The sequence below is a fragment of the Cygnus atratus genome, chromosome 1, assembly GCF_013377495.2.
Source record: "Cygnus atratus isolate AKBS03 ecotype Queensland, Australia chromosome 1, CAtr_DNAZoo_HiC_assembly, whole genome shotgun sequence".
Lineage (NCBI taxonomy): Eukaryota > Metazoa > Chordata > Aves > Anseriformes > Anatidae > Cygnus > Cygnus atratus.
Genome location: NC_066362.1, coordinates 124,489,768 through 124,504,608, shown reverse-complemented (window position 1 = coordinate 124,504,608; position 14,841 = coordinate 124,489,768). Strand labels below are relative to the sequence as shown.

Genomic DNA, 14,841 nt, shown 5'->3' with positions numbered 1-14,841 from the left:
ATGGTGAATAAAAAATTAAAAGGCTCTCTTAGGGTTGTAAGAGTTACAACAATAACAAAAGCTTCATCCTAATAGAATTCCTAGGCCAAGTGTGAGCATAACATGCATTAGTTCTGAAGTATAAAACTTACTTCATTGAACTGAAATGCCTTGTCATGTGGTTGAAACTTTAAAAAGCTTGTAGATGCTTAATCTAGTGCAAGTTCCCTGTGATAATCAATGTTAGTGATCCATCTTGAAGCACTGAGAAGGACAATTGAAAAGTAGAGTTTGGATACAGGTTATATAGCTTGCACTTTGTTTCGTTATTGACACTGTCTCTTGTGTGGTTCTGCAATGTGCAGTGTGCCAGTGTATTAGCTCATCATTACTGGAACAGAAAAAGCTTTCGTATTTTGTCTTTTGCTTACCTCATACTGCCTCTGTTTCTTATCTGCTTAACTGCTAAAGCAGCAGAAAATCACTTCTGAAAAAAAATTGTAAAATCTTTCTGCATCTTTGAGAGTTAAAATCTCTCAGTGAAGGGTCTAGTGAATGCCAGACCCTGTGCAAAAGACAGAGTGGGGAGCATACTGCTGAGAGCTTTTCTAAACAAGGATTCTGACAATTTGCAGGCGTATCTTTTTACAACATGATGTGCTATTCAGTAAGATCAAGATATTATCAGATTTAAACTTTCTGTGCTGCCTCAAGCATAATAGACAAGTCACTGCCATTTGTTTTTCCTTTTAGCACTCCTTTTTGGAGGAGACATTAATCCTGCTCACCCCAAACATATTGGAAGTATTGACCCTAATTGTAATGTGGCAGAGGTGGTTAAAGGTAAGGAGACTGGGTTCATATTCTTGTTGATTAAAAAACTCACAGTTTAGAATATGCATAAATGTATTATTCAGATACAGAAGACTGAAGGTGATTTTTATTGATTCAATGCACTTAAAACAGTAACCAAAAGAAAAAGAAACACCAAGAAATGGAAGCTCTGCAGTTGCTTACAATAAAGCCATGGCTTATTCAGAATTGCTAATGTCTTGGTAATTAAGAATGTTGAAACTTCTGGTATGTTAGCAGAAGTAGGGGGACAAATATCAGATTAAGTATCTAAATGTTTTATTAAAATGTACATGCCTTTTTCCCTCAAAATATTTAGAAACAGGTTCTAAGTCACTGCTGTTTTTGCTTAATACCAGTACTAAAGAAATTTGAGAGTGTGCGATTTTCTGATTTATTTAGTAAAGCCTTTAAGTAAAATGTCGTCAGTTATATGGATATTCCAGTGATTAATCTTGTGTATCTTACCACATCACAGCCTATTCTCTCATGTACAGAAGACGTGTATGTGATGGCTGTACCTGAATGATCTGTCATAGTCTCACATGATGTTTTGTTTGCTGGATGTTATGCTTATAAGCTTTCTGAATGTTAGTAAATATGCATGAGGCGATGCTGTCCCCTTCAAGAATTCGCTTATTGAAGATTCACACTCTGGGTGTATTTACAAATACAGTTTTTGCTGTAGGAGTGAATTCTTCCCTCTCTCCTTCGTTGCTATTTATGCAGTTACAAAAGAGGAAGAATGTGTTTTTCGCCTTCACCTTTTGTCAGCTTTCAGCTGAAAGGGAAAACCTTGTTAGAATTTGGCCTGCATGATAGCTTGCTTTATAATGTAGATGCTTTTTACTGTTAGCAGGGCTTCTTGGCTTCTAGCTCTTTGGCTCCAAGGTGGCTTTTTTCAGCAGTTCTATTTTCTTTTGATTGATCTTACTACTCTTTGACCTTGACATTGTATGTTACAGGCGTATTTATTTCAATGTTCCTTCTAATAGCAATCTTCAGATCTATTTTGATCATGAAATTCATAGGTGCTGTCTGCCATGAACAGAGGAGTGCGTAGTGTCAGAAGGTGCTCAGTCCAGTTTTTAAGCTAGTAGCTAAAATACATTATCTGTATCTGAAGAAATATCCTTTAACAAAATGAGGACATCATAAACAGTATCCAGTGTTGTTTCAAAGAAACCAAATGTTCTTAAAGGCAGAGTCTGTCCATAGTCAGTGTATGTGAGGCCATTTCATCTTCAGGGTGGTGGAGTGGTTAATTTACATTCTGTATCCTGTGCTAGCTCCAACATGTTCTGGTGCCTAGGTTGTATTTGGAGCAATTTGTTAGAGTTAAGGGGTTGGCACTCTATGTGGCAGCTACAAGCTCTGTAAGACCTTCAAACAAGAATTGGTTGTTTTAATCATTTCTTTCATGTTTCAAGCAGCTTCACCTAGTGTTGCGCCTCTAACTGCCTGAGGTAGGTCTTGGTATCTCACTGACTGTCCTACAGTAAGATTTGTTTGAGCTGAGAGCAATTCCCAGCTTTTTACTCGAACTGGCTTTTCAGATGTACTGATAGATCCTTCAGCCCTGTTGCAGCTTACCTCCAGCCATGACATGAGGTGTGCCTTGAACCTTTTGGCACAGTCTCTTTTAAATAAAAGTCCTAGGCTTCTGCCAAAGACAGAGAAGAAGGGTAAATTTGAGACTGCTCTCTGACACTGCTTTTTTCCTCATGAGTGGATACTTCACTGGATCGTGAAGTGATGGTACCTTCTCCTTCATCTCAAGGGTTGCTACTTTGTGAAAATGGGTGAGTCTTACATTCGTTCAGCTTAGGGAGGCTAGGTGGATTTTTTTTTCAGAATCTCTTCATTCTCTTAAGTTTTGCATAGTGCCTGTGTCTGCTCTACATCTGTATATTGACGTCTTTTTCATTTATTACCACCCTATTATTGGTATGCTTTTCAGAGGCCTTGGTGTTTTTCACCACAATAAGGAATCCGACTTCTACCCCTTTGGTCCACATCTGATACCCACTTACGATGCGGATAGTCTCTGAAATGTGCTAATATATTCTTTTCTCCACGTAGACAGCCATATGGTCATAACAGCTGTATACCTGTCTTCAACTTTTAATGTCTGAGTCATGACTGTGGCAGTGCTCCTCATGCCCCTTTTAGCTAAAGAACAACGGGATTATTCACAAGGCCATCAGAAGTTCTGAGACAATGTTATAATATTGTGTAGGTGTAGATATTCATGCATTTTTTTCCTAAGTTATGCACATCCCAGGCTGAGGTTTCCTGCAGAGCTTGGATATTAAATAAGATTTTGGTCTTTTTACTAGGGCACGTTTTATTGTGCTAATGACAGGACTATTTTAGAGAAGGTCTTTGAAGTTGACTGTCTTGATACAGATGATTCCTATTGGACAGCTGACTTTGAAACATTCTGGGGACTTGATCAAGAACATTCCCAGCATTGATTAGCTCCATTTGACTAAAACTCAAGCAGCATCTGTGTCAGCTGTGTTAGATATGTCCAGCCTCACAGATGCCAGAATAACTGGTATAAATTTTTTCTAGTTAACAGGGTACATATATAGATTGTTTGTAGACAGTACATCTTGAAGTAGAACAATTAAAGGTAAACAAGCAGTCTGGGGGCTAATGATTTTACTTTCATTGTGCTTGTTGCGTTGCTGTAAGTCTTGGCACTGACTGACATTGTTTTGTAGCATCACTTCGGGCAGGAGGAAGAAGGTAATTTCTAGGGCTGGATCAAATGCAACTGCTACAGTATCTTAGCAAATTTCTCTTTTGTCTGTAGAACTGCACCATCTGTTCATGCGCTTGTTCCTAGCCAACCCTAATTATGAGGGGAAAAAAAATCATTAAACCATTTTCATTAAGGTAACTTAAGCAGTGTAGTTGCACATAGTTGAGTTTGTAGTTTCTCTTTAGGTTAACATTTGTTGCTTGTTTCTGAGGTGTTTTTGCAAAGGAGATACCAGTGAATATTTAGAACTGCAATTTTTTCAAACAAAAGATAACTTCAACTTTCTTGCTGTATTTTGTCAGTATGTAAAGGTTGATATGGACTATGGGCAAGCTCTTTGTTTTGGATCAGTAGGAGAGAATGAGTAATCTTAAAGACTTCAGATTCTCCCCAAGATGACATTGAGAAGTCAAGTGTTGTAAACTGTATCGTGGTTGAAAAAATTAAATTGTGGTTGCAATGTCATCTTTTCTTTGTTTGATTTGGAGAGAACAAGTATTAAGTTGTGAATAGGACATGATAAATAAGTAGGTATTATGGTCTGCCTAGGTTTAGATCCTTCCTTTTTTTTTAAGCCCTGAGCAGAGATGGAAAATTAGCTTGTCTCTAGTAATTTCCTGTTTTGCTTTTTTTTCCAGAGCTTTAAATAGAATTTGCTCTTTCTTGACAAACTGGCAATGAATCTATAGATAAAAAGGGATTAGAATGGATACCAGTTTCATGCTTGTAAACAGGTTAAAATTAGTGTTCTGCTTGTAGTCTTTCAGATATGGGATAATTTTGCTAGTAGTCTTTAGCTAGCTTTTCCTAAGTTGGTGTTCTGTTCTCTCATTTTGTAGATGCTTATGAAACGGCTAAGATGTTGTGTGAACAATACTATATGGTGGCACCTGATCTGGAAGTTGAAGAATTCAATGGTAATTGTGAAACTCATTTAAGTGATGTAGTTAAGAAAAAACATGTCTATCTGTTTCCAGTTTATCTAATTAATTGTAGACTATAATTTGAACTCTGCAATCCTATATGCAGCTACTTTTCTTGTCCTAATGCGTCCCTGTGGACACCTGGATTTTAGTTCATCACAATGATGTTTATACAGAATGTTATCTGCTAAATTCACTATCACTTTAAGAAAAATAAAGGTGTTTGAGAATCCTTGTGGCTGGGAAAGAAACAGGCCTGCCTCCTCATCTTTTAATGGAGCTGAAACTGATTTCATTTGAAAATACCCTCATAAATTCTACTGTCAGTGCCTTTTTTTTACTGTCAACAAAAAAGTCTTGAGTAATCCTCTCACAAAGTTTGGACAGCAGTCCAAGCAGAAGATGTTTCCAAACATCATCAGAAGGCAAGGATTTGTAAAAGTCTCAGAAACAGAAAACACTCAAAATAAAACTTTGAATTTGAAAAAAATAAAATCTTGAATTTGGTGAGGCATAGGAGTATGGACTAAGACAAAATTTACATTAATAAACCAGCAAGTTGCCTTACAACTAATTAAGCAGAACATTATTTGGGTTTTCACCCAAACTTTTGGAAATTAGAAGACTTTGCATACCCTCGTATCTGTCTGTTAAAGTAGTATTTGGTATTATCATCAGCCCTCAGTGCCAAAAAAGGATGAACTTGACTCTGTGCATTCATGTTGATATCCACATGCAACTTAAGAAGCATGGGTTTAGAGCCTTCTCTTCAATGTGAACTGCTGCTGAGCCTGACAGGCTGTGACTGTATAATTTAAAGTCAGTAGATAATTGAGTGTTCAGGGATGACTGCATCTTGAGCATGAAAACTGTCCTGGAATGTATTAAATGCAGCTATATTAATTCCTGCCAGTCAGCTAGCACTCCAGTGTCCAGAGCTGTGCCATGCCACGCACCTCTGCTGAAGCACTAGCAACAAGGACAACAGTAGACAAAACAATTAAGTTACGTTTTGGAACAAGAAAATTGTGATAACTTAAAATGTATGGTACTCAGACTTTCAAAATGTATTTTCAATGCTTTAATTAAAGGAAAATGTTTATTTTTTAGAATATTTAAACAGTGATTTTTTTTATTTCTAGGACTTCTTGTCCAGCAAATGGATAAATATAACGTGTTAAGAAAAAGAAAAAAAAATCCCACACAAGTGGGGAAAGCTGTCATGAATACCATGTTTAGTACTAAATAACCACTGCTTTGTCTAGTATTGTATCTAAAAGTTTGCTAACATTGTCTTTAAAAAACATCATTAGAATGTGTCATTTAAGGTGATAGCAGTAACTGATTTTTTTATGGATCATATTTTGCACTCAGAAAACAAAAACATTCATACGTACTTCTCTTTGTCTATAGCTTCATGTTAATCCTGTAAGTAAAAATGCTTCAAGATACCGTTTGAAAAAAATCTTTTTTTTTTCCAGCTAAAGCTCCAAACAAGCCTATTCAAGTAGTCTACGTACCATCTCATTTGTTTCATATGTTATTTGAATTATTCAAGGTAGGTTGCGCTTGTTAATATTTGGAAAGGGTTAGTGAACTTGCATTCCTGTTGAAATTTAGATTCCTTTCAGTGACAGTTCTGAAGTGTTATTTCAGTTTTCCTTTCTTATTTTTATCCCAGTGAAGAGTTTGAAGTTTTGATGAATATCAAGTTCACAACTCTTATGCCCTTGTATAATTTAAAAAAAAATCTGAGTTTTCCCTCTTCTCCTTTTGGCCTTTTGAAGCTGATTAATTTAAACTAACTCATAATAGTCTTTGCAACGATGATGTATTATCTTACAATTTCTACAAGCTTGCTTCATTATTGCATGTGCCTTCTGTTTAAGAGCAGTGCATATATCTGAATAATGTAAATGGCATGCTTTGTCTTGTTTTTGTGTTTTGTGAATCACTGGAACAACAGTGAACATAAAACATGAGGGCTACTGTATCTTTAGAATAAGACAGGTGGTCTCTAGGTGGTGCAATTGAATAGAATTCAAGAAAAAAATTACATTTGGTCAAAGAATTTTTTCCTAAATAATGGTATTTTGGTTTTGATTGCTGGCACTAGTCAAACACGTTCATTTAGATCTTCCTCTTTTGCCATTTGTATCGCTACTTCTAGAGCAGAACAGATGAGAATTAGTATACTGCTTGTTTATGCTTTGGCACAAGTCATGAAACAGTGTGAAACCAGTAAATTCTAGCAATAAGTAATGTTAATGTGTGATGGACTGCCAGTGGAAACTCTTTTAATAAATATGACAAAGTCAGAGTGATAGACTGTAACGTAACATTTTCTTGTCCTGGGTCATGTAGTTGAGAGCTTTTTCTCTGTAGTGCACATCAGTGGTGGTGTTCTGCAAGGTGGAGGTGAAGGATGCTGTTGTCCCTTACCTGATTTTGCACAGATTTTTTTTTCCCTTGCTTTAGGTTCTCTTGAGTTTGTCATATATAAAAGGGTGTATGATAGTTCTGGTGTAAAAAACTAATTGGACAACTGGTTGTGTTGAAAGCACTCCTTGAATGTCCTTTCCTGTCTTGCATACAAGTGCAGGGCAAGGTATCTGTATTCAACAAAATACATGCAAGTTCTAGATTGTAACAAAAAGCATATCTGGTAAAGTTAGAATTAAAGACGCTTTTTTTCTTTTAACTTCAGAATTCAATGAGAGCTACTGTAGAGTTGCATGAAGGTAAGAGAGAAGGCTATCCATCGATCAAAACCTTAGTCACTTTGGGGAAAGAAGATCTATCTATTAAGGTAAGTACCTAAAGATTAAGTTTGTGTGCAACTTACTAACTGTTAGGTTTAAATAATATGACTTGTGATTTGAAAAGTCAAATTAAGTACTGTATGACTGCTGATACTTGTTTCATATTCATTAATATTTCTGAAGTCATTTAGGTAATTTTAGTGTGTTTTTGCGTTTTTTTCAGAACATAATGTTTAAAACTAACTTTTTATTATTCCTTAGATAAGTGATCAAGGTGGAGGTGTACCTTTAAGGAAAATAGACAGATTGTTTAATTACATGTACTCAACAGCACCCAGACCTAGTTTGGAGCCCACGAGAGCTGTGCCTTTGGTAAGCAATTGTAATACATAATTAAATGTCCCTGAGCACTACTCTGTCAATTTCCTTTCAGTGCAATTTACTGGATCAGATTTTCCATTGGACTAATAGTTTATTGTTAGCAATTCTATGCAGGTAAAACACATCAGGAGAAAACGAGGCTTGTTATCACCACTTAGTCCTTGGAACAGAATATTGTTTTTCTTTGTCTTGACATTATATTCTTGGAAACAAGCATGTGTGCATAAGCACAATATTTTCACAGGTTAATGGATAGGATTTTTAGTGCTGTATTACCATGAAGGTGGATAACCTAAAGAGCTCCTCCTTGATGTATAAATTACTGGTAATCTGAGTTCATTGTAGGAAATGTATTGAAGAGTTGAGCCACGCTCTGAGCAACAGCCCTTGAGAAACCCCTCCTGGTAATGCACAATATATGGAACTTTGAAAATGATTCTTGTGTAAGTTATGGACTGTGAAAATGCATTTAAAAAAAATCTCTGATGTGCATGTGATATCATCACATTTGGTATATTCCTGTTCAGTTGGAGATCTCATGTGCTACTCTCGATTGAGATCAGATTTCAAACAAAAAAAAACCACAGCTTCTAAGTAGAGAATTATTTCAGTGCTGAATGTGTCTATTCTTTTAGTAGGCATGATTCTTTAAATTATTAGTAAAAAATTAACAAAACAGTTTACTAATAATTTAAATTGCACATTGGGTCATTCTGATAAAAAATTGTATGGCTGCTGTTCCCTCTGTTACCTTTGTCTTTCAACAAGTAGGTTAATACTGATATTGTGTTTTTTATCTGTTCTTATTTTTGTTCTGTATTGTTTCTAATGTCTTTGGTCGGTTTTGCTTTTCATGCAGTCCTTTATCTTCAAGCATGTCAAGAAAAAAATATTATCTGGGAGGTTTCCTTCTCCTATTTCTCATCTAGCATGTTCTTGAGTGTTGATTTTTTTTCTGGTATTTCTGTGGTTGAAGTGCCTTCAGGCAGCTAACATAATGTGGTGCCAGAGGGTGTATGACTATGCGTTATTCTGGTATATATAAAACAATTAACAGTGAATTGAAGGTTGAAACCAAATCAGAGTGGTTCAGAGGCAACAAATTTCTTTTTAGACTATAAGCAGAATCTTTGTGGTACTGTTTTAGACCACAGATTATAGCATCGTGGTATGTAAGTGTGTTGCTTTGTTTTCACCAGTGCTCAATGTCACCGTGGTAGGTGTGAAGCCCAGTTTTGTATCTACATTGACTTGATATTAGTTCTTCAAGGTTCCTCATTCTACAACACATCTTGGTAAAAAGCTTCAAATGGTACTATGCCTTTCATAAAATAATTAAAAAAAAAAATAAATCTTCCTGATAAGTGAAGTGATAAGGAACAGGCCTTTTAATTCAAATATGAACTTCTTTCTTAAAATCAAGAGTGGTAGAATCTTTCTTGATTGATAATCTGCCTTTGTTCTGTCTCAGTTTTGATCAGCAATTTACTGTAGGAGCCTACAAAGATTTCTTGAAACTTGTCCTTAGTATAAACTTGCACCTTGATTGCCAGTTGTATTCACTATTAAAATGTCTCTGCCTTTGTGACTCTGATTGTAAAATGTTCAGATTAAGATTTACACTATATTCATTTTTTTCTCTTCATCTTTAGCAATACATTCCTGTATTTATTTCCTAATCTTCTAGACAGCTTACTTTGATTCGATGGCCTTTATACTTAGTTTTCTTCTGCTCTGCCCCATCCTCAGGCTTTTTTTTTTTTCTTTTCAGTCTGTATGTCACTGTAGTCAGACCTGCAAAGTGTCCTCTCTTGTGAGCCTGGCAGCTTTTGCCCTGTGAATCTGACCAATACCTGCATGACTGAACATTGTGAATTGTTGAGCTTCTATGTGTGGGGTTCAGATAGGAAAAATAAAAATAAAGAACTACGAGTCTGTGGCGTACCTTTCCACTAAGAGGAAAAAAAAAAGGGCTTTCACAGTAAGGCTTGACATGTATTATGGTTCAGATCCAGTTATAAAAACAATTATTCCATACTTTGTATATCAGTCTAAAAATAATGTTTCAGCAGAAAGGTTTCACATGAATGAGTCGTCTTCAAAGTCTATGCAGAAGGAAGGCTTCTTTATTGCTTAGTGCCAAAGACCAAACCACTTAAGAATTACCATGCTCTAGAAGGTAGATCTGTGTTCACGTCTCATTCTTGACTTAAGTAATACTCATAAACTAAATTGCAGTGCAGTGTAAATAGATGTATTTTTCTGCTCTAACTATCCCTCCCCTTGTTGTATGATTCCCCCATCTCGTTTATGAAATGTTTATGGACTTGGAGTGGAAGAGAGGGCTTGTTTTGTTGATTGGTGGAAGTTCTTTCTCGGTGTTATTGGAAATGTTTTCTTAATCTGCTAACAAACCTTGTTACCATGGCAGCGTTCTGCTTCCAGCAGGTCTTGTGCTCATCTGTGCTGTTATATGCGCAGTGGAAACATTAGGAACACATGGTAGTGGTAGATTTTCTTAGAGAATTTAATGATTCTCCCTTTGGCAGCATTTGTTTATGGTGGGAGAAGTGTGGCTTAAATCAGGTTTAATTAAACCTGCTGACCCTAGTGACACTATTAATTTCCCATTTGTATAGTACATGCAATAATATTTAGTGAGAAATTGACCCTAAAAAGCTTTCTCTTCTCAAGGTAGGTGTGTCATTATTGATTATATTCTGCCCTCTAGGTCCAGCACAGATCTATGTAGTAATCGATTCTTGATGACAGTCTCTTTTGCAAAATACATCAAGGCTTGCCTTAACCAGTTACTCATTTGGCATCTTTTGTCTTCATATTTCTTATAAATTACCTGTTTTGGAAAATAACCTGAAGACAGCATAGAGGGAAAAAAACAGGGTTTTTTTGAAAGAGTTGACATAGCTATGTGGACCAGGACACAGTGTAAAAACATTTTCCTGGAAGGCACAGGAGACAAACCAGAAGTTGGACGTGGATTTTAAGGAGGTGTAATTCTCCAGAGGGGGAAGTATAATTATAATTTTCCAGGATTGCTTGGTACTGCCCTTTACCTGAGCAGGGCAGTAGGTACCATCTACAATTTGCCTTTTGGTTACTTTGCTTTTTAGTTTTGGTAACATGTATTGTCCTGTGTCCAGAAAAGATACAAGTAAGCTTTTGGATCCTTTTTTATTTTAAGTGTCAGTAGGAAAAGATGTCTGTCTTTGCAGTTTCTGTTTCTCCATTTGCTCATCTTAACTGTTAGTCTTCATTCAGTGTGAGCAACTCTGTAACCAGTTAAAGGTCATGACACTTAGACTTTGTAAAAAGGCAAAGAGGACAAAAGTTACTGTAGAAATGGTAGCTGACCTCAGGAGAATTTGTGATGGATACTGTAATACAAAGCTCTTTAATATTCACCCTCCTTCCCCAAGGAATTTCTTACGAAGTGACACCACATAGTAGCTGTATTACACTGCTCAGAAGTCCTGCTTCTTAGCCTCCTTTCTTTGTCTTATTTTGGGGCTTTGTTTTTAAGATTCGGGGAATGATTTTCACTTATTGCTTTCACTTATTTTCACTTATCATCAATAAGTCTAGTATTACATCAGTCAACTAAAATCTTTTACTCTCTCTGTGAATCTGTGCTCTTCCCAGTATCTTTCAGGTTGCCTTTGTAGAAATAGCATAGTGGAATGAGTTCATCAGTTTTCTGAAACTTCAGGTGTGGAATTGTTCTTGTAACCCACCTTTTTGGAAATGCTCTGTTATTCTATTGCCTCATATCCTTACTTTCAAATGTTTGTATGTCTGGAATCCTTCTGTTGTTGCTTTGGATAGCCCTGAAAAAATCAGGGGGATTCAGGTGAATAATCAAACAGTGATTGTCAGCACATACCCAGTCATCTGAAAGAGATGGTCTGCAGACTGAAATCTTATTCCTTGGCTGCAGTGAGAGAGTCTTGTTTATTTTTATTATAACTTCTTCTGGCAAGAGTGGGTTGGAAGAGGTTCACACCCTTTGCTGAAAGGGTAAACCATATCAAGGATTACTTGTCTTGTATTTCTTCGTATGTTGTTAATGAAGTTAACTTACTCTGCGGTAGTCTTCGGACCTCCACTGCATCTGTGGCATCTGTCAAAAATTTGGTATTACCAAAGAAAGAATGGAGTATTACATCAGTGGTAATCATAGCGAGGAAGCCATAGGCAGTCGGCAGCTTTCATTGGAGGCAGCATATTCCGCCTCTTTGAGAAGATAAAAAATAGACAAGATAGAGAAATAAACATAAACTCGATGAAGGTTTCTTTTCCCCTTTTCTGTACTTAAGCTTAAAAAAAAACTGTCTAGGAAAAAAGATTGCTCAAAGAAGTGAATCCCAGCTTACAGTGCAAGGCAAGGAATTAAAGGAAAGCTTGAAGAGTAATTTGAGGCAAATCTGGTATTTAGGTATCTTTTATAAACAACAGCAGTGATCTGTAACACTTTTTTTTAACCTTTCCTCATGTTTTTTCTATTCGTTTTCTTGTTTTTCTAGGCTGGGTTTGGCTATGGCTTGCCAATTTCTCGTCTGTATGCTAGGTACTTCCAAGGTGACCTTAAACTCTACTCGATGGAAGGTGTTGGTTCAGATGCTGTAATTTATTTGAAGGTATGAATTTCACCCTCTTATAAGCTAGCAAGGCAGTGCAACTTGATAGCTTATAGCAGGCAGATGTTCTGCTTAATAACTGAACTTTATTTTCACTCTTTGTTTTCAAATTCTTAATCACAATTTTGTTTATATTTTATCCAAATTAATTACACAGAATTGTAAAAACAGAACTTTGTAAATGTTAACATTGACACTAATACTAATTGGCTTGCTTTAGATTTTTTTTTCAGTCCTGTGTTGGATCTTTGCATTTTGTTAATCCACCATAAGTGCTGAATTTTCAAACAACTGTGTGATAAAAGATAATTTTTGGGTAATACTTTTTGATTCTATGAGTTTTGACTGCAGTAAAACTGAAACAAGAATTTTGATTAATTCCTGACTGGTACACTTTTTTTCTGTGCAGTCCTTGACCACTGTGCAATAGATTGTTTTGAACCTGTTGTCCTTTTTCAGGAGTCAGGGGCTCTAAGCTAAAACTAACTGCTTGAATTTCATCAGGGAATTTGAAAGAATATATTGTAGTGTGTAGCTTGTGCACTGGTCATGGACTCAGTGTTACCTCTGTGCCTTGCTGCATGTAGTGAACAAGCTGTGGAATCCTGCACTAACTTTGGTTTCTGATGGATTTAATCTTCTATGTGTATGCGTGGGGGAAAAAGGCATGGTGTTTCTCAGAAGAAAAAAAGGCATGCTAATGGACTGAGCTATTATTTCCAGATTTGTGTGCTGACTGAATCTGAACTTATTGGGAAATTTGAATATTTAAAGTATTAACGACAAATCTCTCTAAAATGCTCCTGACCAAAACTTTTTCCTCTTGCTGTGTAGACACTACTCCCTGAAAAAAAAAAAAAGTTTTCAAGTTCTATTACTTTATTTTAACCTTTACTGTGATATAGTACTTCAGGAACAAATGGTCACAGCTAAAGTATTCTCAAGATAGTGTTGTGACATGTAACACTTGGATGATTAAGACGCTTCTATAGTTGCCTCTTCCATATTGGAACAACTCCCCGGAGTATCATCTTGCTCTTGGTGTCTCTAAGTGATATCTTACTGTTGCTTTTGTTTTTCCATAGGCCCTTTCAAGTGAATCATTTGAAAGACTTCCTGTTTTTAATAAGTCAGCGTGGCGACACTACAAGACCACACCTGAAGCAGATGACTGGAGCAATCCTAGCAGTGAACCAAGGGATGCTTCTAAATACAAAGCTAATCGATAATTTGCTACCTTTTGTCTCTGCTGGAGATGACCTTTGCATTCAGTATAAAGTCTCTGCTTTGTTCCAAAATCCTTCAAACCACAATAGCTAATTACTTCCAAACAAAGACCTAATCAGGGCATTGAAAAATAGTAAGAACAAAGTGATGATTGGGACTTACAGGACGGCACTAAGCAGGTTTGGTATGTGAACTCTACCTACTTCACAGAATACGCTTGGTTGCTTCAGTCATGCATTGACAAAAGGGATTGCACTGTGATTGCACCTAAGTACATAAAGTTGTAACAAAAGATACTATTTTAAGTGCCAATTTTTATTCCAGTAAGGATTGGCAGATTGTGCAGAATCGCTTTTCCTGGTGAACAGTATCGTGGACAGCAATATGGTGTAAGAGAGAAATTTTAGTGTAGTTAAACATATGCTTTGAAAATCCACTCTTTGCTGCGTTTTATTTTGCTCAGTGTCACCTGTTACAGAAAATCCCTTTGAGCTCTCTAGATCTTATATCTAATGAGCTTATAAATACATAGTTCTAAAAAGGGTTGTACAGCTTTAAACTGACGCTTACCCCAAATTCCCAAAACCTTTTGTCAAGTGCATACAAGAATTATGTTGTAACACATTGGGACTTCCACGGTTTGGTATGCACCTTAATGATTCTCTTGACACAGAAACACAAATATATTTTTAAACATTTTTCCTTGTTTTAAGGAAAAATCATAAGTAGCTAGATCATCTCTCCATACAAAAAATTCTGTCAATGTGTGGGGGCAGGAGGTAATTAAATTTCATGTTTATTGCCTGTCGTCTTGGGGGGTGGGGAGGGCTGAAGGGAGAGAAATCTTAAAGCCAGCCAGCCAGTCATATTTGCCTTAAGAGTGTTGGTTGCTTGGAACCTGATTAGTTTAAAACCTGTAAATAGTTTGCAAAGTTATTTATATATTCAATGTCTGACAACAGTCTGGTAATCTGAATTTGTAGTGTATATAAAGATGTTGTACACCAGCTTTTGGAAAGTGTCATTGGTCTAAATAAATGAAACTGGAAGTGTCATAGAAATGGGAAGGACAAAATATAGTTGGTACCTGATTTGAAGGAAAAAGAAAATTAAAGAGGACAAAACTAAGTGTTATCTCCTTAACTTTGTTGTAGAGGTTACTACTGAGTATTAGGAAGCTGTTCTTCACCAAGTCTCTGCCAAATACTGTTTCTGCTACTATGGCCTTTCAGAAGAATTTGTGAGGTTTTCAAGTCCTGGTGATGACATAGCCGTGGGAGTAAAGGAGATGA

The 14,841-nt window shown here is 36.4% G+C and overlaps 1 protein-coding gene across 2 annotated transcripts in view; it reads left to right on the top strand.

Annotated features, from left to right (window-relative positions):
* PDK3 (pyruvate dehydrogenase kinase 3) overlaps window positions 1-14,556 on the top strand; it is a 54,822-nt gene extending 40,266 nt beyond the window's left edge. For both annotated transcript variants that reach the window (XM_035542196.2, XM_035542197.2), the window contains exons 5-11: window positions 733-822; window positions 4,441-4,518; window positions 6,006-6,082; window positions 7,232-7,333; window positions 7,548-7,658; window positions 12,209-12,322; window positions 13,408-14,556. In XM_035542196.2, the coding sequence (XP_035398089.1) occupies window positions 733-822; window positions 4,441-4,518; window positions 6,006-6,082; window positions 7,232-7,333; window positions 7,548-7,658; window positions 12,209-12,322; window positions 13,408-13,551 (716 nt within the window). In that variant the 3' untranslated portion in view covers window positions 13,552-14,556. The remainder of the gene's footprint in view (window positions 1-732; window positions 823-4,440; window positions 4,519-6,005; window positions 6,083-7,231; window positions 7,334-7,547; window positions 7,659-12,208; window positions 12,323-13,407) is intronic.
* Window positions 14,557-14,841: the final 285 nt, after the last annotated feature.